A 23,729-nucleotide genomic window follows, 5' to 3' on the forward strand; every position below is an offset into this window, starting at 1 on the left:
ACCGTGTTACAGTGAACAATATTTTTGTCAAACGTCTCATTTTTGTCTGGATTTGAAATGCAAAGATATAATTAGGACTTCAACATTGGAACGTATGTTGCAGAAAAGCAGACAACAGACAGATTTAAAATCACATTCACGGTAGACAACGAACAACAAGAATGACCACGTGACAATGTTTACCCCGCGTTAGCCGCTCGTTGTTTTTGGTTTCTCAGTAAAATTGGTTGTTTTCTGGGCTCGGTTGTTCGAAAGCCGATGAACGCTAATCCATGATTAAAAGTTATTCATCTCGCTCATTCACAATATTTTTAAAAGCTAATTTTAACTAATGGAAAAAAAAATCTAAGTTAAAACTGGAGGAACAAAAATCTTTGAAAGAATCTTTATTGATCAGTAATTAAACTCGAATCAAAGTTCACGTTAACCCAGAACTAGCTTAATCGGGCTTTGAGCAACTGCGCCCTGTTTAATATTATCAAAGGTCAGAATAATTATTTTGTTTCCTTTTTTTCCCATCTTTGGACTCACTTTTTCAAGAAAACGTCAACGCAAATTTTCACGTTTGCCGTAACGCGACTCTAAATCATTAATGACACAAAGATGTTAACAAAATAGCATTGCTTAACAGTTCTGTTAAATGGTAACTGCACCGTTCCCCCGTTACAACTGAAAGTAAACAGAAATAACACTGATAGATTTGAAAAAAGATGTTTCCAGCATCAGACCCAGTGAATATATTTCGTATCATGTAGGGAGTCCGATACTAATGTGAACTTCCAGGATACAGACACAAAAATATTTCCGCTTACACATAAATTACTCATAACTCGTGTAAGTCCTTCAGGGCCTTGAAATTTGAACTAAGAATTTAAGACAGGCTGTCAACAAAGAAACTGGGTCCAGGTAGGTTAAAAAGCAAAATATTAAGACCAACCTCAACTGGAGAACAGGGGTTGAAGCGAGAACATGGCAACAGATTGCAGGGATGTTAACAAAAAGTAGATCAGGAGCATTTGAAAGCGAGATTTCCATATTGACCCAGCCCCTCTCCCACCCCCCTCCCCCATCCCTCCCCTAGCTAATCAGACCGTGGCGAAAATGGTTTTAGATTTATGTTTAAAGGAAAAGATGCTTTATTTCACATCTCCAGACCGCTTTTCCTGTTTCAGGGGACAGTCTTTCTTTCAGCAAACCAATGAGAGTCAACTGAATTAACCGGAGTTCAGTGTAGCAACAACAATTTCCGCAACGATTTCGCACCAATTCAATAATAACCATCCGCAAGGAAGGTCAACACATCTGCCTTTTTATGTCACTTGCAATTGAAAAGTAACCTTGACTACATACTACAAACAAGCTGATAAATCAACAGTTCTGCTTTTTCGGCTAGATATGAAATCTATTTAATTGTAACTTGAAAAATGTTTAAGAAACAATTTTCAACACGTTAAAGTATTGAAGAAGTGTTCGATTAATTTCAGGAACCCTTCCGTGCGAAGAGGATATTTTCAACTTAGACAAGTTCTTAAGAGAATGACAGCTTAATTTCGATTATAAAGTAATACCGTTGGAGATACAATAACATTAACAAAGAAAGTTCTTGTTTCGTTTCGTGCGGCACTCTTTTTATTTTGGTTGACCTCTGAGTTCAAGTACTGAAGAAAAAAAAAACTAAAGTAGCTTGTGCAAGTTCTAACTTGCTAATGCAATACGTGATGGCAGCGCTCTAACTTGTGAAAATTGTTATGAACGATTTCGCCATAATTCAGTTAGTTAATAGCCAATGGCGGGAGTCTTTTTTGTAATTCACTTGAATAATGAAAGTGACAGTTGACAAAACGGTCGATTGACATGTTTCCTACAATCGTCGAAAATAATCTCGGGAAGATTCGAAAGTTCAACCTCGTTTTGACTTCCCTCCTCTTCCCTGTTTCAATATGGAGCTTAAAAAGTAAATTTTTCCTGTTTTACGCGTATAGTATGAATTGTGGTGAATCCAACATTGAACAGGGCAAAGGGGGTGGGATGGGGATGGGGGCAGGGAGAAAGAGGACACGACTAACAAAGTAGCATTCCTTAACAGTTCTGTCAAACGGTAACTGTACCGTTCCACCGTTACAATAGAAAGTAGACATAAATAACACTGATAGATTTGAAATAAGATGTAAAAATAATTCTTTTTTTTTTTTCGGCATTACCCAGTGAATATTTTCCGTATCATGTAGTCAGTCCGATACTTATGTGAACTTCCAGGATACGGAAACGAAAATATTTCCGCTTAGACAGAAATTACTCACAACTCGTGTAAGTCTTTCAAGGCCTTGAAATTTAAATTAAGGATTTAAGACAGGCTGTCAAGATAGTAAATGGGTCCAGGTACGTTGAGAAGCAAAATATCAAGATCAGCCTCAATTATTATAAGTATGTGCTGATACTTAAGCTAGAGAACAGGGGTTGTAGCGAGAACCTGGTAACAGATTGCAGGGATGTCCACTAAAAGTAGATAAGGAGCATTTGAAAGCGAGATTTCCAAATCGACCCAACCCCTTGTCCCCAATCCGTTATGTTTAAAGGAAAAGATGCTTTATCTCACATCTCCAGACTGCTTTTCCTGTTTCAGTGGACAGTCTTTCTTTCAGAAAACCACTGAGAGTCAACTGAATTAACCGCAGTTAAGTGTAGCAGCAACAATTTCCGCAACGATTTTGCACCCATTCAATAATAACCATCCGCAAGGAAGGTCAACACATCTGCCTTTTCATGTCACATGAAAAGTAACCTTGACTGCAGACTACAAAAAACATGATAGTTCTCCTTTTTTCGGTTAGATATGAAATATCTATAATCAAAACTTTGCACCCATTCAATAATAACCATCCGCAAGGAAGGTCAACACATCTGCCTTTTCATGTCACATGAAAAGTAACCTTGACTGCAGACTACAAAAAACATGATAGTTCTCCTTTTTTCGGTTAGATATGAAATCTCTATAATCAAAACTTGAAAAACGTCTAAGAGACAATTTTCAACACGTTAAGGTATTGAAGAAGTATTCTATTAATTTCAAGAATCCTTCCGTGTGAAGAGAATATTTTCTACTTAGACAAGTTCTTAAGAGGATGACAGCTTAATTTCGATTATAAAATAATACCGTTGGAGATACAATAACATTGACAAAGAAAGTTCTTGTTTCGTTTCGTGCGGCACTCTTTTTATTTTGGTTGACCTCTGAGTTCAAGTACTGAAGAAAAAAAAACTAAAGTAGCTTGTGCAAGTTCTAACTTGCTAATGCAATACGTGATGGCAGCGCTCTAACTTGTGAAAATTGTTATGAACGACGTAGCCATAATTCAGTTACTTAAATAGCCAATGGCGAGAGGCTTATTTTGTAATTCGCTTGGATAGTGAAAGTTACAGTTGACAAAACGGTCGATTAACATGTCGATTAAAATAATCTTGGGAAGATTCCAAAGTTCTACCTCGATTTGACTTCTTTCCTCTCCCTTGTTTCAATGTGGAGCTTAAAAGTGAATTTTCACGTTTGCCGTTTGCGGTAAACGCGACTGTAAATCTCTAATGGTACAAAGATGTTAACTAAATAGCATTGCTTAACAGTCCTGTCAAACGGTAACTGCATCGTTCCCCCGTTACAATTGAAAGTAGACATAAACTAAACACTGATAGATTTGAAATAAGATTTAAAAATAATTCTCTTTTTTTTTTTTCAGCATTACCCAGTGAATATTTTCTGTATCATGAAGCGAGTCCGGTACTTATGTGAACTCCCAGGATACGGGAACAAAAATGTTTTCGCTTACACATAAATTACTCATAACTCGTGTAAGTCCTTCAGTGCCTTGAAATTTGAGATAAAGATTTAAGACAGGCTGTCAACAAAGAAACTGGGTCCAGGTACGTTAAAAAGCAAAATATTAAGACCAGCCTCAATTAGGTATATGCTGACACTTAAACCGGAGAACAGGGATTGAAGCTAGAACCTGGCAACAGATTGCAGGGATGTCAACAAAAAGTAGATAAGGAGCATTTGAAAACGAGATTTCCAAATTGAACCCACCCTTCTCCCCCATCCCTCCCCTAGCTAATCAGACCGTGGCGGAAATCTTTTCCGATTTGTGTTTTAGGGAAAAAATGCTTTATTTTACATCTCCAGACCGCTTTTCCGGTTTCAGTAGACAAGTGTTTCTTTCAGCAAACCACTGAGAGTCAACTGAAATTAACCGGAGTTCAGTGAAGCAACAACAATTTCCGCAACGATTTTGCACCCATTCAATAATAACCATCCGCAAGGAAGGTCAACACATCTGCCTTTTCATGTCACATGAAAAGTAACCTTGACAACAGACTACAAACAAGCTGATAAATCAACAGCTCTGCTCTTTCGGTTAGATACGAAAACTATTTAATCGTAGCTTGAGAAATGTCTAAGAGACAATTTTCAACACGTTAAGGTATTAAAAAAGTATTCTATTATTTTCAAGAAACCCTTCCGTGCGAAGAGAATGTTTCCTACTTAGACAAGTTCTTAAGAGAATGACAGCTTAATTTCGATAATAAAATAATACCGTTGAAGATACAATAACATTGACAACGAAAGTTCTTGTTTCGTTTCGTGCGGCACTGTTTTTATTTTGGTTGACCTCTGTGTTCAAGTACTGAAAAAAAAAAACTAATGTAGCTTGTGAAAGTTTTGGCTTGCTAATGTTATACGTGATGGCAGCGCTCTAACTTGCGACGTCGCCATAATTCAGTTACTTAAATAGCCAATGGCGAGAGGCTTTTTTGTAATTCAGTTGAAAAGTGAAAGTGACAGTTGACAAAACGGTCGATTGACATTTTACCTACAATCGTCGAAAACAATCTTGGGAAGATTCCAAAGTTCTACCTCGATTTGACTTTTCTCTTTTCCCCAATTTCAATGTGGAGCTGGAAAAAAGAATATTTACACGTATAGTATGGATTGTGGGGAATCCAACATTGAACAGGGGAAGGGGGTGGGTGGGGGTTGAGGGGAAGGGGAGACGACAAACAAAGGCGATGTCATAAATTGAGACCCACTTTTCGTTGCCGTGTTGAGTAACCTTCTCAAGAAAATTTGTCGATGATTGTAGCTTTGATTTTACTTTACGGTGACAAGAATAACTTTCAGTACAACAACAATACTCGTGTCAATTAATCTGTTGCCCTTAATTGATACAAAATAAACAAACAATATAATATAGTAAAATACCGTTCTCCTCTAGAACAAAGGTTTAGCACATGCCTAATTATTAAAATAGAAATGACGTGTATTGTCATCCGCTGTCACTCACAATAAAGGCACAGCTGTCATGCTAGCTTTTCTTTCCTCTCTCCTTCTGACCCCGAACAAAGTCAGACAGATTTTCTTAGAATGCACAGGAACTCACATGCTTTGCTGAAGCTAAACTTATCAAAAGAAAATATCTGTCACTTTATTTGTGATTTAAGGGCCTCTGCAGCTGATCAACAGTTTTTGTAGGGAAATTTTAAAGTGGGATAGTAATGTGAACTTTCAGAAATCGTTAGTCACTTAAGGACGGTGCCTATTAATACCGAAGTATTTTTGTGCGGTTTATTACTTTGCGGGAAAAGCAGATCTTCGCAAGGCCTATTGGAATCCAGAAAGAAAATTGGGGGTAACCACGCATTTTCCAGAGATAATTAAACATTAGTATCTCTAAAAACCGCCAAAATATAAAGCAATGTATGGGATTTTTTCCTAAATTGAAGCCTAATTATCTCTGAAAAAAGCATGGCTACCCCCAATTTTCTTTTGAGATACCAAAAAAAATTGGTAAGTTCTGCTTTCTCCGTATAGTTATAAACCGCGCAAAAATATTCCTGTATTAGTAGGCACCACCTATAGGAATCCCGAGTATCTCGCGATGCGCAGAACGTATGCGCATTAACAATAGTAGGCACCGTCCTTAAAAGGAAACGTAACAAAAACGAAAATATGTCCGCGTAGACATTACTTATTCGAATCCTGATGAGTGTTGTCCATTTAGAGAGTTGACTTTTTCTATTGTACATTATTATTTAGAGACTAAATTTAATAAACGTCACGGCGAAGGGCACATTCATGTATGTTTACTTCTAGCGCAGTACAGGGGGCAGACACTCAGAGGAGAAGGAAGGGAAGTTGACTGAGGAAGGAAAAGCGTACACAACAAGCAAAATATCAAAAGTGACGTTGATACGCAAATGTGACAAGGAAACTTGCAGCCATAACCAATACCTTGCAACAGCAAAAACAAAGACAACGAGACTTGAACCAGTGAGGAAAAGGAGGGAACTGGAAATACAGGGGGAAGGGGGGAGTTTATGACTCCCAAGGGACAGGCGGAAGTGAGTGATTGTCCAGACCGGCAAATGAATCTCACGTGATTCATTGTGATAATCTACTTTCATCACATTAAGCTGCTTAGTTATCAAATCACAGATCTATTAGCTGTTATGATTAAGTGGTATTTAAATTGCGCTGAAACAACTTTAGTTTCAGCGCTATTTTGGTAAACAGGCATCGTCCAGAATGCCTTGCGCTCTTCCAAATTAAGGCGGGAAAACTTCTTTGCCTGCTTTTATCTTGCGCTTTTTCTTCCAAGTTCATTTCCCTTTGAAATGCTTTTATTACGAAAATGAGTAAAATAGCTCAATACTATAAATAATGATTTTTTTTATCCGGACTATAAATTCATATTATTTATCCCTCCAAATAAAGCTGATGAGTTGAAAGTTACGCTGTCTCAAAATGTCACAGGTGAAGTTTCTTTGCTAAGATTTTATTGCGTAATTAGTTTTTTTGTATAAATGCCATCATTGTTTTAGAGGAATTGATACACCCTTGCTAAGGTATGAGAAATCACGTGGGTTGTCAAACAGGGGTTATAAAACAGCTGCGTATAGGTCCAAGTCAAGGACTGCTCCTTTGGATTTCCCAAGATTGCTTCAAGATGAATCATTGGAAAATATTAGCATTGTTTTTTCTCTTATACCTGCAGAATTTTGTTTCTACCGTGAAAGGTAAGGTAGTGCACTATAACCTAAATCATATAATGAAATGGTTAGGAATATCTATTCATGTGCATTCTCCTTTTATTGAAGACATCGAAGCGTTGGAAGCCAGTTGCGAAACTTTTTCAAAACGTAGTTTGAATTTCGTAAATTTCATTTTAAGGAACAGTTAAACATGGATTTCAATTATTCTTTTGTGACTTCAGTTTCTGTTTTTGATTGATAATTTGAGGACATATTAAAACTTGTACTAAGTAAATGGAAATCAAGGGCACGCCCCCTGCAGGAAGATACCAAATGTTCTTACATTGCTGCGAAAACGAAACAAAAAAATAAAAGGCAATGAAATTTACTTCTTTGAATTCCATTTATGTCTTCTCCTAGAAGTACTCATGAAACAAAAACGTTTAGTGCCATTGATAAAAGAGTACCGAACATTTCAGGGTTTTACAGCCTTACACTGCCCTGGAAAATTCCAGCGTTTGTAAGATCAAACAACATTGATACCAAAATCCTTAATTTGTTTCGTGTGGTTTCAATTTTGCAAAGGTTACTAACCTCTTAGTTCAAATAATACAACCAAAATTGAAGTTGCGCAGACAAGCATGATTTTGCAGTACTTGGCAGCACAACAGCTCTTGATCCCAGCATAAATCAGCTATTGAAGTTGACAACGATGACACGTTAAAAACAGAGTTGTTTAGAGGTCGACCAAACCAGCATTTAAGGTCTTCATTTCAGCTTACCTTCTTGAAGCATTAATTTCAGCACAAAAACCCTTTTTCGGCAGACAACCTTCTCTCCGTCTCGAGTACAAAATGAAACTGTTATCAAAAGACTGTACACACCCCCCTTTGGAATTTAATAATCGTTCCACTAAATGGGTTCAGCGATGAATTTCAACAGCGCCGAATTAAATTATTTTGGTGAGAACATACTATGCAATTTTGTTAAACGGTTGCAGGATTTTATGGTCAACTAACGAAGTCTTTTCTTCTTCAATCTATTTTGGGTTTATTTTCGTGAATAGTGTGGGTTAAAATATTGTGCTATTCATCAAATACCTTGAAAATGTAAGCAACGCTTCTAAAGATTCTCAAAGTCGTCACATTGAGAATGCAAAAGTTTTAACAGTAAAATCTCAAAGTTTGTGACTTGTTTGTGCAGCCTTATCGACCTAAGAATTTTACGACCTGTGGATCTTAAACAATGAATGGTATTTCCTGCTGGACTGGAGCAAGCCCTTACTTGCAGAAGGGTTTTGTTCTATTTTGGGTACACTGTTACATCAGTATCTTGTCAGATTTCAAAACAGTATGGTGGCTAATTACTTTCATGTTTTGTAACTTTAGAAGACATCAATCTCAGTTGACTCTTCCTCATGGGGGTTTTCTTATTTTACATCTGTGATGCACCATTTATTCCATTAAATTATTTTTTTTATTAGTTCTTTTCCGTCTGATGCACCTTTACTCCTCTTACAGCACCCCACCCCCTTCACTCTAATCTCTCCTTAAACACAATAATCTTTAAACTGGATTATCTTTTAAATCCTTAGGTGTAACCATGCAGAGAGGGAGAATAAATTCAACTGAGATACCACAGGGGTGGAACTGCAACAGCGGCTGTGATATACCTGATCACTGTACATTGCCACGTTGCACCAATGTGGTATTCCCTCAGACGTTCAGTGGATCGGGAACGGTAAGTTTATAACTCTAAGAATGACAGTGAACTTCATGGTGATTCCAGGGGGATCTTGCTTTTTAATCACATCCTTGGGGAAGTTAATTTCCTTGTTTTGAGCCCCAGGGATATTCAATGCGAGCGACTTACCCTACTGAAATATACCGCGTCCAACAACTGGAAAGGAATTTGGTGTTTTTTAACGTTTTTTTTTTATGCAGCAGAAAATCTTGTTTTCCTATGATTTTGATGCTGCGTTGCATGTTGTTTCGCAGATTAACTTTTCGCTTAATTCCGACAAATACAAGTTTGTCTTAACATCGGATGAGAGATAGAATTGTATGAAAAAGGTAAAATTTAGTTGCCGCCATTGCTGGGTGACAGTTGTCAATTGAACCTTAAACAAATGAATGAAATATTTTAAAATTCTTTCCTTGTTTGCTACGTGGGCGACTAATGATAACATCACGTGATCCGTGTGTGAAGAAAGTATACAAAAAGAAGATTGCATACGATAAAACTGTGATTGTGTACCAGTCATTAGCCTGCATTTCCTTGTATGTATTTCCAAACCATAAAGCTCCAGTAGAATCAAGTTGCTCGGGCTCTTAGAAGGTTACAAGTTATTTTATTTTGGGTCACGTAAATCAAAGGAAAACAGAAAAAAAAAAGACAAAAGTGGCATCAACAAACTTTTCTGAATAGGGCATGGGAGGGATAGTGAGTGGCTAAGGGGAAACAAAACAACTCCTCATCTCCTCTCCCCCACCCCCCAAAAATTATAACAATAATAATAGCCTGTAATAATTAAGAAAAAAAAACCGTTTTCAATAAATGATGACAGGTGACTATGGGTGATGATGACATATCCGTAATATTCCTCTGTTAATATTTAACTGAGCTCCATGACAACGTCAAATGAAAAGATTGATTGTTCTCCAATCATTTATGCTTTATTATAGTTATATTTCTAAGACGTCGCAAAAGTTGTTGTTATTATGTTCCTGAATTTGTGAAATACAAACAAACGATATATGTTTATTCATAAGATGTTACTTTCCTGCTCAATGTTCTTGTACTTTTATAACTTTTAACTTTTAGGTTCGAGTGTTTGTGTCACTGAGTCATGAGGATTCCTCTATTGTTCATTCACCGCCAGCCTATTGGACAACCGAGATCAATACTTCAGGATTTCAGCTATGTCAGCGTGCAACAGGCTCCACAAATGGCACAAGAACAATCAACTGGGTTTCCTTCCAAGACAAACCAGGAATATCACATGGAAGTGTAACTTTTCATGGAATATGGACGACAGAAACCAAGTGTGATAAAGTGACCTTCTCACAGGTTAGACAATAGAAGTGACGTTAGAGCTAACGATATATAAACTCTTCAATTTTCACGTTGCCCGTTTAAAGCTTAAAAGCAAGAAGTCCTGCCCTCTTAGATCAAGTGTCAAGTCTTGCGATTTTGAAATGCCTTACCGTGTTCCCTTTTATATCAGGCAACAACCAAGAAGAAACAGCTATCGAATCTTACAGAACCAATTTTTCAATGCCATCAATTAAACTTCCTCAGCAGTTCTCTTGTGCGCATGCTCAGTGACTTCCCATTCGAGTACGCACTAAATAACAATGCTGATTATCTCTTCAGCTTAGCAAAGTACGTTATTTGATGGCAATAGATATCACGGAATGGTGAAATTCTTATGCAGACCCTCCAAAACTGGGACTTGATCTCAATGATTGAGAAAAGCAGCCCTGAGAAAAATACAAAACAATAATTTTCATTAAGTCCCAAAACGTAAACATTTCATTCAGAAATTAAAAGTGGGATTATTATGCGGCTTAGTAAACAGAACTATAGGAGAACGCTGAAAAAAAGACGTACTGAGCATTCACCCAGCACAAAGTGAAAAGTAAAAGGCATCTTCTGTGCACAGAAAATACTTCCATCATCACAGGAAAGTGTAACTTGGACCGTTATACTCCCGAAACTTTTAAGGGAATGGAAATTTAGAATGAAAGTATGCAAAACAGTGCAACATAATAATCAGGAAACCCTCGGCACAAGTGAGAACTACTTCTCAATTCTACCTTAATCTGAGGGCGTACTTAGAATTTTTGTCTTCTGAGTCAAAGTTTAGAGAACTGAACCTATCAGGAACCACGAATAGCACCAGGAATACCGCAATAAAGTACGCCAGAAGCTATCCACAGGCTAAATTACTCAGAATTGTCCAGATATATTCAACAAAACAAGCAGCACCAGTGTACACTTAACACTGGAATACGTCCACACTTGTACTTCACCTGGAAACTGGACACTTGCACTTGAATATATCTTCGTACATCGAAATATTCCGGAAATGTTTTCTCCTTAGTAGCTTTTCTTTGAAAGGTCATGTCGTAGGATTTTGTCCTATCCACAAACTCAAAGGTAGAACCACCCTTAGGCCATCCATGAATAAAACTATGAAGAACTTCGTCTGATCCATAGACTCAAAAGCTGGAACCACCTTGCGCCGTTTTATATACTCAAGGGTCAGAATGAACTTCAACAGCGTAGTGTCATTCACCATTAGTAGAAGTGTTCAAGGATATTTTATTTATATAATGCTCTTCCTTCCTAAATTTAATTATCAATAACGAAAACAGTTAATCTCTATTGAGAAAAGATTATGGACCTATAGAACGAATTTAATTGTCGCATTTAACCCAAGCTAAATGTTTTTCTTTTTATCAACAATTGAAATAGAAATAAGAGATTTTCTCCAGAAATAAACCCTATTTGCGTTTTAGAATTAAAAAAAAATTTTTTTTAAACGATTATCAAGGATTGACCTCTAACTCAAATTTTATGCTTTGGTTATCTGCTTTGAGTTCATTGACAAATTTGTCATGATATTGTTGTTGCTTTTTAAAGGTTCTCAGTGTTTTTAGGATTAAGCTAAAGTTCTCAATGTTACTTGCATGACCTGAAAGTTAAACGGTTATTAAATAAAAATACAGTATATTTTGTTTGGCTTTTCAATATTTTATTGCTGTAACACAACTTTTGGCCAGGATAGCTTAATTTCCTGCAATTTTGTTTCATTGATCCAAGTATTGCGTGTGTGTTAATTGAATGAATGTTTACTCGGTCAAAGGTTCTTAAGGGTAAATACGAGCACTTTAGTCTTGGTATGCTTCATTGGAGGAGTACGTGACAAGTCTCTTTTAGCATAAAGGGAGGGGGGGGGGGGTAGGAGTTCTCATGGCCCGAATTTTAATCTTATTTTGCTTTGTTTTACATTTGACTACACCCCTACCCATCCCCACTTTTCTTTTTACTTTATTTTTATTTATTTATTTATTTATTTATTTATTTATTTATTTATTTATTTATTTTTCGTCACGAGAAAGAAAAACAACGGCCGAAGCAATCCGTTATCGGGATCTTTTTTTGTGTGTGAGCAGGTTCTGCACTGCCTGTTCTGAATTCGCCTTCGACTTCTCCACTCTTCCGGGGATATTTTGGACTATTTCTGGTGTGTTTCATTCTCCACTCCTTGGTATAGTGTGAGAATTCTGTATTATCAGACTGAGGATCATTATCGTTCAATGTGTGTTTGTCAGGTCATCCCTCGTAGCAGTGCACTTTTATCTCTAGCTAGACTGGATCCTCCTCTTGTGCTTCATGATTTGCTGCAGTCTTGTGTCTGAGCCAGGCAGTGAAGATATCACACTTCCGACATGCCCAATCATTTCTTTATCATAGATTGTCGACTGGAACATTTGATCTCCAGCTTGGAGTCTCGAGATCGCATCCGCTATGACATCTCTCCGGGAACACGATTAATTTCCTTGTAGTGGAATCTCTTTAGTCGCATTTTGAATCGTTGACTCCATGACAGAACTTGATCCAGTGTGTTACTACTCACATGTTGTACCAGGGGTTTGTGTCCGTTTCCAAAACGATTGACTTCACCACGATGTATTCTCATAATTCCTGTTTTTTACCACAACCAATAAACGCATGAAGCAAACTCTTGGAATTGTAAACTCTAAAAATAGGCAGCAAACTTGACACGAAATCAATCGATCGCATCCGGGTTTTAAATTTGAAAAGGTGAGCGAAACATTTGTCCTTAAGATCTTCAACAAACTGAAAGCAGACAGGGCCAGTGGACTTGATAACATTTCTCCACGCTTGCTGAAAGACTCTGCTGAAGCCACTGCCAAGCCTCTTACCCGCATAACGCCTCGCTATCACATGGAGCTGTGCCACGTGACTGGAAGTTCGCTAAAGTTACACCCTTTTTCACGAGGGGCGTGGCTACTGACATGGACAACTATCGACCTATTTCCGTATTATCTGCAGTGTCCAAGTTACTTGAGAAGGCAGTCCATCATCAACTGTACCACTTACTAAGCGAACACAAGCTACTACATATAAATACCTGGGTGTTATAATGGACGAATGCCTGACATGGAAAGCTCATGTCAAATACATTCTAAGTAAAGCAGGCAAAAGGATAGGCATGCTTGGCCGCACCAAAAAGAACCTAAGTATACAAACTGCGGATCAAGCTTAAAAGCCTCTCATATTACCTATCTTTGATTATTGTGACGCAGCATGGAATTACTGCGTTGCTATAAATTCAAGCAAATTGGAAAAACTTTAGAGACGCGTGGCTAGAATTGTCATGGAATCAAATAGTAGGGGTAAATCCCAAGAGTATTTAAAATATAAAAATTTATCTGGTAGACGAGAGAAACATGCTTTCGTTTTAATTAAGAAAGTACGGAAGAAAATTTGTCCGCAATGTTTTGTTAATTATTTTAATCTTCATAAGGATTGCATCGAAAGGACTACTAGACAGAACAACCACATTAGACTACCAAGAGTTAAATTAGAGTCAACAAAAAAGGCATTTTTCTATCATAGCGGCTTGGTTTTTAATCAAAATTTGTAGTTTTGTACATTTGTAATAGTTTTAAATTTGGATCATTTTAACGTTTGTGATCTTTTTAGTATTTCTAGAATTTGTAACATTATTTAGGGCTTCCATTGATAACAGTAATTTTGTTTTTACAATTTCTGAAGGAATTACCCTGTTTTAAATAAAAGTATCTTCTTCTTCAAACAGAAGCGTCCCAATGTAGTGCGAAACGTTGTTAGTGGTCTTAATTCCCTGGCTAGCTTGTCCGGGAGACAACACCTTAATCGAAATCTCTGCCTTCCCTTCCCCCTCCCCTCCACCTTTCTAGTTCCAGGGTATGAACTTTGTATTAAATGAAACTTTACCTTTCAGAAACAATTAAGTATCGTTTAACTAATAGTTACTGAGTACAGTGATTTGAAGCACGATTTGCCTGATGCAGTGTTCAAACACTTGCTTTGCAGAGCTTTGGTGGAAGGCCTACTGTGTTTGTCACCGCTAAATATTCTCGCAGTACCAAACCGGATGATGCCGTTTATGTTTGGTTGGAAAATCTAGAAAGTCGGGGATTTGAAGTCTGTATAAGAGAATTCTTGCCTTTTGACGGAACACACCAGGATACAATTGTGGTAAGCCACTAACCGTTGAAAATAAGTCAAAGGTGACTCAACTAGGTTTAAAGTTCGTGAAAATGATTACTAATCGAAGGCGTTTTAGTAAATGGTGCTTTCGCTGTTTAAACGTATTATCAAAGGCTTGAACAAATAAATCTCGAAAACAATTAATTCAAAGCGCTTACTTAATTCAGCACAAAATTGTTTTATAGGGAAAGCTGCTATGGCTAGGCGTTAAAGATGGTCTGTTTGTTTTCCTTGTTCATCAAACCCGACGACACTTTCTCCTACAGAATCTCCATGAAAAACGTTAGACTCATTTGCATGAGTTACAAGTACTCAATCGGTCCTTTTATAACCAACTGTCGTGCTATAATTTGAGAACATGGAATGTTTTTATCTAGTGCCAATGGTTTTATCAGGATTCTGCGGTCCTTCACGTGTTTCTTGTCGTGTGTAACATGTTGCTCGTTTACACGCGGTTACCAAATGTGGCGGTAAGAATAGTTATGTTTTATAAAGAATTAAAACAAAACACAACCCGCTTCTCTGACTGCCACCCTGTACTTGGCGGTAACACCAAAAATAATTTTTAATTTTAATTTACCTTAGATGGAAAGACAAGTAATAATAATTGAAAATTTTCTTTTTATAGGATTGGTTCGCTTTCCTCGGCAATGGCTCTCATCTCAATTTTACGATCACTGAAGAAGCAGTTTTCCCCAACAAAGGCAGACCCTCAGCTAACGACAACTATGGATTCTGTCAGGTAAGGGACAGCTGTCAGTCACCTTTCCTTATTATGAAACAAATCAGAGCTTGCCTTTTGTTATAGTGAAATTACCAATTGTGGTGAAAATTTCTATTCTCTTAATACTATCGATACCTTACCCAGCAGGCAAGAATTGAGAATAAAGAAAAAACATTATCTCAAAATATTCCTTTACAGCTCCAGCTCTTTAAGCAAATTATTAGAAAAAACTTAGGATAGCAAAATAACCATTAATGAAACAAATATGAATAAATAGAAAATTAAATGAATAAATAAATAAATAAATAAATAAATAAATAAATATAAAAATAAATATAAAAATAAACATATAGTAACTAAGAAAGTTCCTGAAGAAACTTTCTTTCCTAATGATTGTTTGAGTTACTTCACCGTTAGATAAGATTAATTAGGACTTCCGTATTGATTTATAAATCCAATTTGTTGTTTGTTTATTCATTGATTTACCGTTTTTAGGTAGTGCCTTTTAACATCACGTTCTATGCGTCACCAGTGGTCCTTGTTTCCGTTCACCACCAATATGACCGTCAAGCGAAAAGCTTCGTTCCTCCAGAAAACAACATCATCACGGCCTGGGTGGAGGTATGATATTACCAGCTGTCCTATTCTCGCTCTATAAGACGTGGATTTTGCCCTGTAGGAAAGGACCCTAGGAAAAAGCACTTTGTTTCAAATGGGATTGTACTGATGAACTAGACAAGTTAAATAATCCTCCTTTGAGAGGGGACCCTGGGATAGGAAACAAAACGCACTTTGCTCCTAAAGGGGAACACTGGGAAAATAATTGAAACGCACTTTGTTCTAAACAGGGTTGAAAGGCTGAACTAGAAAAGTGAAACAATCCTCCTGTGGGAAGGGATCCTAAGAAAAGAATCAGGACGCACTTTGTTTGATATTGGGTTGAAAGGCTGAACAGGACAAGTGAAACAATCCTCCTTTGGGAAGAGACCTTGAGAAAAGTATCAGAACGTACTTTGTTCCAAATATTTGGTTGAAAGGCTGAACTAAACAAGGTAAAAAATCCTCCTGGGGGATGGAACCCCGAGAAAAGAATCAGAACGCACTTTGTTCGAAATTGGGTTCAAAAGCTGAACTAGACAAGTGAAACAATTCTCCTTTGGGAAGGGACCATCGGGAAAGAATCAGAACGCAGTTTGCTCCAAATGGGGTTGAACTGCCGAACTAGACAAGTAAAACAATCAGAAAGCATGCTGTTCCAAAAGGGGATGAACAGCAGAACTAGACAATCTTCCTATGGGAAAGGACCCTGAGAAAAGATTCAAAACGCACTTTGTTCTAAATGAGGTTGACCGACTGAACTAGACCAATTAAACAATCCTCCTGTGGGAAGAGAACCATGAGAAAAGAACCAGAACGCACTTTGTTCCAAATGAGGTTCAACGACTGAACTAGACAAGTGAAACAATCCTCTTGTGGCAAGGGACCCAGGGATAGGAAACAAAACGCACTTTGTTCCAAATGGGGAACACTGGGAAAACAATTGAAACGCACTTTGTTCTAAATGGGGTCGAACGGCTGAACTAGACAAGTTAGACAATCCTCTCGTGGGAACGGACCCTGGGAGAAGAATCAGAAAAAACTTTGTTCCAAATTGGGTTGAACGGCTGAACTAGACAAGTGAAATAATCCTCCTTTGGGAAGGGACCCCGAAAAAAGAATCAGAACGCACTTTGTTCCAAATTGGGTTGAAAGGCTAAACTAGACAAGTAAAACAATCCTCCTGTGGCAAGGGACCCTGAGAAAAGTATCGGAACGCACTTTTTTCGAAATGGGCTTGAACTGCTGAACTAGACATGTTAAACAATCCTCCTGTGGGAAGGGGCCTTGGGATAAAAATCAGAAAATACTTTGTTCCAAATGGTGTTGAACTGCTGAACCAGACAGGTAAAAAAATTCCAGAACGCACTTTGTTCCAAATTGTGTTTAAGCTCTAAAATAGACAAGTGAAGCAATCCTCCTGTTGGAAGGGACCCTGGGATAAGAATCATAACGCACTTTGTTCCAAATGGGGAACACTGGGAAAACAATTAAAATGCACTTTGTTGCAAATGGGGTTAAACGGATGATCTAGACAAGTTTAACAATCCTCCTTCGAGAGCGGACCCAAGGATAAGATTCAGAACGTACTTTGTTCCAAATGGGGATGAACGGCTGAACTAGACACGTTAAACATTTCTTTTGTGGGATTGGGGCCTGGAAGGACGTTGCAAAATAAATTCAAAATATTTTTAAAGTTATTAATTATAACCTAAACATGAAAAAGAGGAGTATGTGTTATCAAAATGGTATTATTTTTTGCAGGAAGTTGGCCTTAAGGGTATGAAGATTTGCGTTAAAGACTTACAGGGATCAGGAAGAGGTCACGACCCTTTAACAGTCAGCTATACTGTCATTGGAGGTTGGTTTTTCATTTATTATATTTAGATATTTTTTTGTGTTTTAATTAACTTTTTAATTAATTTATTTATTTCTATTCATTTATTACATTTTCACCAAAGCTAATAATCTTTACTTACAATGCCAAGAAGCAAGGGATTCAGGAAATCTCTCATTTTATCACGCAATAATGACATTAAAGAAAATGTTAAGTTGTTTTTAATTGTTGTTTTTCTGTTACAGATCTCAATCCCTGCCTTGATGTGCATTGTCCACGGTTTGGAGTTTGTAAGACGTACAGTGCGCATGACGCTCGCTGTGAGTGTTTTGAGCAATGTCCCTCCTATCAAGATCCAGTGTGCACTGCCAATGGAACAACATACAACAACAAATGCTGGCATCAGTTAAGTTACTGTAGAGGACTGGAAAACAACCTTGTTTACCATCCAGGAAGTTGTGAAGGTAAGAGAGATACTTTATAATAATACCCTCCATAAAAGCTCAACAGAACACCTTATTATAAAGTTGTACAGTCTTCTATGGTGACACGAGAAACTTGTATTCTGCAAAGAACTCACTCGACTATCTGCAGAATATTCAAAAGACAGCTAACAACAAAAGCAGAATAACAGAGCGTAATAACCAAAAAACAAGATCTCATGTGCCAGACCACAAGTTAATCGGGGACGTGGGACCTGCCAAACTGATGAGAGGTTAATACGGAACTATAAGTGAAAACACAAATGCCATTTTAATCAACACAACTGTCACTGTAGCAACTAGATTACATTGCGAAAGGTACTGCAGATCAAATACCAACCAAGGAATGAGTTATCAGCTTGACCAGCTAACGTTATTCACGTTTAATTGTTTATCAGGTTTTCCAATTGTTCGAGGCCGAGTAGAACTCCTCCATGTTCCAGAATGGTCCGATTCCAACTGCAAAACAGTCACTTTACCGCCATACCGCTTCTATCCGGACAAACAAGTTCATGTTCAAGTCACCATTAATCACATGAAACTTAACGATTCCGTAACAGTCCACGACGCAGTGACTTCCTGGACTGAAAATATCAGTCCCAAAAATTTCACTATATGCGTTATGCAAACTGGGCGAAAGCAGGAGAATTTCAACCCATTTGCAACTGTCGACTGGATCGCGTACCAAGGAGCTCCACCAGAGGGCTTGACCGGAAAGATTCAGCTGCAAAAGTGGTGGTCTGGGACAAACTGTGCAGATGTAACTTTTCCCAAGGTAGGATTTAAGAAAACAACATTAAAAATGCCAAAACTTAACTCAAGGTAACTCTGATATACAATCAGCAATTATCTCAGCTGAATCATGCCACAGTTTCGTTCTCTGTACGTAGAACAACTAAACAAGTAGTTTGGAATTGAAATATATAATATAGATATATTCGTTGGATGTTCATTCTGCCATGAATCTCAGGAAACAGTCCAAAACATTTAAAAATACTTGCTAACCAACTTATTTTCGCAATTTTCAACTACTTCTTTTCTTGGAATTTTTTAGGACAAGTTTACTGAAGTGCCTGTGGTTCTTGTGACGTCAGAACATTTAAGGACAGGGAATGAGTATGATGCCGCTCTCATTTGGCTCGAAGACACTACAAAGAATTCTTTTAAAGCATGCCTTAGAGAAATGCAGAATTTTGATGGAAAGCATGAGGATATTACCGTGGTATGTTCTTAACTATGGGTGTTTTGTACAAAGCTACTGCCATAAATGTTCAATCCCCTGGTTGGTTGAAGTTATTGTCGTTTGAGCAATTTGTTAGGCAAGGTGAAATTTGCACGAATGCTACACCGTGCTATCAATTTCTTTTTAATGAAACAAGAAGCCCTAACAAATATATCATTATTTTGCTGGAAATTTAGGTTCTTTAGTTTTGAAAAAGTTGTGATATTCGGCATTTTCTTACGCGTTTCTGAGTACTTTGTGAAAGGATTGATCATGACTTCGAGATTCAAGCCGAAAATCTGTACAGTTCGGTTTTCAAAAAGAGGCTATTTTACCACGTTATCTAGCCGAAGTAAAAAAGCATACTTAATTGATAAAACACTTTTCCTGGCAAGACCTTCTCTAAATTAACTTGGCTTCCGAGTATGCCTGCGTCACTGACTAAATAATACACTCACTTTCAATAACACGTCTCGCGGATTTGGCAGTGGCTTCTCACATTTATTGGCTGGTATTTAGTTGTTCCATTTAAGACTGATATTTCTCTTGACAGAACTGGTTCGCGTTCGCCAAACTCCACAAACCGCTGTTTAACGAGCACGGGGTGATCAGTTTTCCAAACACAAACCCACCAACGGACGAAAACAACAACGCTTACTGTCAGGTAAGGAAAACTTGACTAGATCTAGAAAGCTACGGTGTTTAAAGTTAGAACAAGTTTCCGCGACCAATTTCCCAAAGGACTTCTATGGGGTAGTTTGCATGGAACCCTTTTGCGGTATATGCGGGCTTACGATCTAATGTCAAACCATGCAAGTATATGGAGGACTGTGAAAGACACTCTGCAAAATTAAGTGTCGTGTTACGACATTTACGAATGGAGTCCTACATGGCATTTGAAAAAGAGCTTGGATTCGTATTTCCTATGGCAGAGTACACACATTCACCGTAAGTTCCTACATAGAGTTCACTTTCATATCGGGGAATGATGTACTCCTGTTACGTGATGTTAACGCTAGCCGCCGGCAGATGGGATACAGTGGAAGCTTAGCGTGCCATGGTATATTAAGAACACTGTCATGGAGCCTTGTTTAATAAGATCTGCTTTTCCTACGTAAACAACGAGAAGAACCACTTAAATATAATTTTGGAAAGAAAAAAAGAAAGGAAAACACGATATATCTCTGTAAGAGATCTGGTGAGAATGAAAATAGGATAGAAAGACACTTAGTTTTACACTCAGAGATAAAACTGCATGATAAGTCGTGGAATGTATAAATAAATAAACAAAAAAATATCAATAAATGAATAGTAGTATTAACGTTTCTTTTGGTTTGCAGTTTGTTTCATTTACAAGAGCTTATAACTCAACGCCAACGATTTTAATATCCGCTAATCACAGCACGACGGCAAGTGGAAACTCGGCTCCTGAGCACAACGGCATCACAGCCTGGATAGAGGTAAAGCTTTTTTTATAGAAGCTTGTGAATAAGATATAACAAAACTCTAACTATACCAATAATGGAAAATAACTTTTCTAAGGAATGAAAGAGAAACTTTGAGATATATTTTTCAACTTGTTGAGGGTTTTTTCCTTTTCTTTATTAAAAATATTGTCTTTTAATTTTTTTTTTTTTTTGTTAGTCTAGCAACGCAATTTCAGCGACAAAACCTGCGAGTTTGAAAATGGTGAAAAAATTCAACAACGTTGGGTTGCGTGAATCGTCCTTTCTAATAAAAAACTACGGCATTATAGGTTTTGAATTTCATGTTTCAGCCTCTCATCCATTAGCAATGAAATATATAAAGTATTCAAATATTTGGGAAACACTTTTAACCTCTAACTAAAGTAGCAAGTGAGCATTAATTAAAGTTTACCTCTGCAGAACATGAATTCCTCTGGATTCAGAGTCTGTGTCAAGGAATTGTACCAGACCAGATATGATCCGCTGTCAGTGAGTTATGCGGTGCTTACAGGTCAGTTTATACTTGGCCCTTGCCTGGTAATTTCAACTTAATGACGCGAATAAGGCATCGTAACATCAAAATATAATACTGTAAGATCATACGCAGAACGCCGGATAAGAAGTGAAATCTGTGAGATCAGGATCGCTCAGCAGAAACTCTGAAGCAAACGAGAGCCACGTTATGGCACTTTGGTTTTCAATAAAGTGTCATCTTTGGGCCAATCCATGGTCAACCAATTTTTCCTTAATTGTATTTATTAATACCCTTTGACATCGATCTCTCATCAGCCTTATTAAGCACAACATCACAACATCATCTTACTCGAAATGATAACTGTTGAAACATTTTGATTACCAAGGCGCCAACAGTCAGAGAGAGAGAGAGAGAGAGAGAGAGAGAGAGAGAGAGAGAGAGAGAGAGAGAGAGAGAGAGAGAGAGAGAGAGAGAGAGAGAGAGAGAGAGAGAGAGAGAGAGAGAGAGAGAGAGAGAGAGAGAGAGAGAGAGAGAGAGGAAACTTCTGGAAACCGAGACAGAGATTGCCTAAATAGTGTGTAAACAGTCTCTAAGTCCATTAAAGACATTCCGCTAAGACTGTACATGTATTTTCAACACGTCACACATCTGCAAATATATTGGCGTCATCTATTTAAATTGAGGTGGTGTCATAATTTAGTTATATTAACTTGGGATTAAAAATATACGTTTTCAGTTTTTTATGCTTTTAATAAGATGGGTAAAGCATTTATAAATTTTTTCTTATTTACTTATTTTAATTTTCTTCATATATTTCATTTTCAATTTCATCTTTATGGTTACTCAATACTTAAATTTGTTTCCTTGATTGTTTTTTGTAAGTTAAGTTACTCCTTTCAATTGTCATACCTTTTACACATGAGCCTCTGGCTCGGATATAGAGAGCAACCTCATCCCAGGCATTGATATCAATAAATTGATTGATTGATCTTACTGAATCATGACTGATTTCAAAATATCAATTCATTAATCAACATTGATTAATATTTGCTGATAGGAAAATTATTGATTATCAATTTTATTCTTTGGTTATAACAGTTCTGAATTGTAAAATCTCTTATTGTCTAATTGCAGACATCTGTGATCCTGACTGGAGCTATTTCAATGGATTTTGTTACTATACAAGTGAAACATGCACAAACTGGACCACAGCGCTGAACAAATGCCGTCAAGAAAACTCAGTCCTTGTTGATATAAACAACAACGAAGAAAACGTGTTTTTGCAGCATCGTCATAATGGCGAAAAATCCTGGCTGGGATTGAATGACATCTCCACAGAGGGTAGCTTCACTTGGGCGGATCGTGGAGCTGGAAACTTCACAGCTTGGGCTAAAAATCAACCAAATGATTTTAGAGAAGAAGACTGCGTGCACGCACTTGGCGTGGATCACAACTACAAATGGAATGACGTGAAATGCAGTGACTGCCATCAGTATACTTGTAAGAAAGGTAGGCTGATTACAAGTGAGGCTGGTGAAGAATGATCAATAGACCCCCGTGAGCAAAAAAAATGTACTGAGATTTAAGAGCGGCTTCCCACAAATATCGACCGAAATCAACTTTTGGTGGCACAAGTCAAAAAATCGATTTCGCTCATATTTTGCTCATAGGTAGGCCCTATTAAGAAACAAAACGGGCTGTAGTTAGTTTTTTCAAATACGGCTTCCTTACGCGTAAACACGCGAAAAACGATTTTCAACTCAGTTGAGCCAAAATCCGCTTCCCGCCGGACGGAATTTTCCTTAACTTTGGCCGGCCGCGTATCAATCCACAGTCTGTCACGGATCTTGAAATAACATCTACTGTTTTACTAGGTCTTCTACTTCTGTTCCACAGAAAAACATTCAAAACATACGTTACTTTTATGCCCGAAACTGATCGAGAACAACATGCTATAAATGCAAATTTTTAACAACCAAATTTTCGAACTTAAATACCGGCAATTTTACCCATGGGCGATAACTTAGATTATCATAAAATGACTTTCTATGGCTTCACTGTGTACTTATCAATCATAATATCAAAACAAAGGTTTGGGTAAATTATTTTAAGTGACTCGCAGGGCTTCGAATTTATCACCTACCCTGTCGAAAATCTGGCATTCGCATTGTAAACAACGGCGTGGCATAGCCGGTGACCGCGAACTACGAAAGCCAAAAGAGATTCAAAAACGTGCATTATTTTGAGACATAAAGGTAGGGAAACTAAGCTGATACCTTAATCAACAATCTAACATAAGATTTGGGCATCTTCTTCATCTATTCGTGCTCGATACAAGCATAATTAGTGTGTCGACGAGTTCATTTTTAGTATTTCATGATCATTTCATGCACGTTTTAACAAGAATTTAGCATCGAATTCTTCATTAACCCGCACTGGGTTTATTTCTGTACTCTTACCCTCTGAATCAAGGGAACTTTGACAAAACAATCCAGTTTACGAATTAATAAACATTTCTATATTTTTCTAATAAACAACTCGCAAGCTACACTGTTGCGTGACAACCATGAACCGGAAGTGTCACCATAAAGATTTCTATGTTTCGATGTCTTCTTCTGC

The 23,729-nt window shown here is 37.5% G+C and overlaps 3 protein-coding genes and 1 long non-coding RNA gene across 7 annotated transcripts in view; 3 read left to right on the top strand and 1 right to left on the bottom strand.

Annotated features, from left to right (window-relative positions):
* The window catches only part of LOC146485606 (uncharacterized), a 203,764-nt gene that overhangs the window by 113,067 nt on the left and 66,968 nt on the right, over window positions 1–23,729 (top strand). The gene's annotated exons all lie outside the window — the stretch shown is intronic.
* Window positions 1–23,729, bottom strand: part of LOC146485607 (uncharacterized) — a 141,844-nt gene that overhangs the window by 51,462 nt on the left and 66,653 nt on the right. The gene's annotated exons all lie outside the window — the stretch shown is intronic.
* LOC146485608 (uncharacterized) overlaps window positions 1–23,729 on the top strand; it is a 127,818-nt gene that overhangs the window by 37,121 nt on the left and 66,968 nt on the right. The window lies entirely within an intron of this gene.
* LOC146485610 (uncharacterized) overlaps window positions 6,882–23,729 on the top strand; it is an 83,816-nt gene continuing 66,968 nt past the window's right edge. For both annotated transcript variants that reach the window (XM_085103414.1, XM_085103415.1), the window contains exons 1-14: window positions 6,882–7,065; window positions 8,615–8,760; window positions 9,844–10,089; window positions 14,131–14,295; window positions 14,936–15,049; window positions 15,527–15,652; window positions 17,393–17,489; window positions 17,711–17,929; window positions 18,346–18,722; window positions 19,002–19,169; window positions 19,723–19,833; window positions 20,510–20,629; window positions 21,056–21,146; window positions 22,245–22,619. In XM_085103414.1, the coding sequence (XP_084959540.1) occupies window positions 6,897–7,065; window positions 8,615–8,760; window positions 9,844–10,089; window positions 14,131–14,295; window positions 14,936–15,049; window positions 15,527–15,652; window positions 17,393–17,489; window positions 17,711–17,929; window positions 18,346–18,722; window positions 19,002–19,169; window positions 19,723–19,833; window positions 20,510–20,629; window positions 21,056–21,146; window positions 22,245–22,619 (2,524 nt within the window). In that variant the 5' untranslated portion in view covers window positions 6,882–6,896. The remainder of the gene's footprint in view (window positions 7,066–8,614; window positions 8,761–9,843; window positions 10,090–14,130; window positions 14,296–14,935; window positions 15,050–15,526; window positions 15,653–17,392; window positions 17,490–17,710; window positions 17,930–18,345; window positions 18,723–19,001; window positions 19,170–19,722; window positions 19,834–20,509; window positions 20,630–21,055; window positions 21,147–22,244; window positions 22,620–23,729) is intronic.

Source organism: Pavona decussata, unplaced genomic scaffold (genome assembly GCF_977016875.1).
Source record: "Pavona decussata unplaced genomic scaffold, jaPavDecu1.1 SCAFFOLD_26, whole genome shotgun sequence".
NCBI lineage: Eukaryota > Metazoa > Cnidaria > Anthozoa > Scleractinia > Agariciidae > Pavona > Pavona decussata.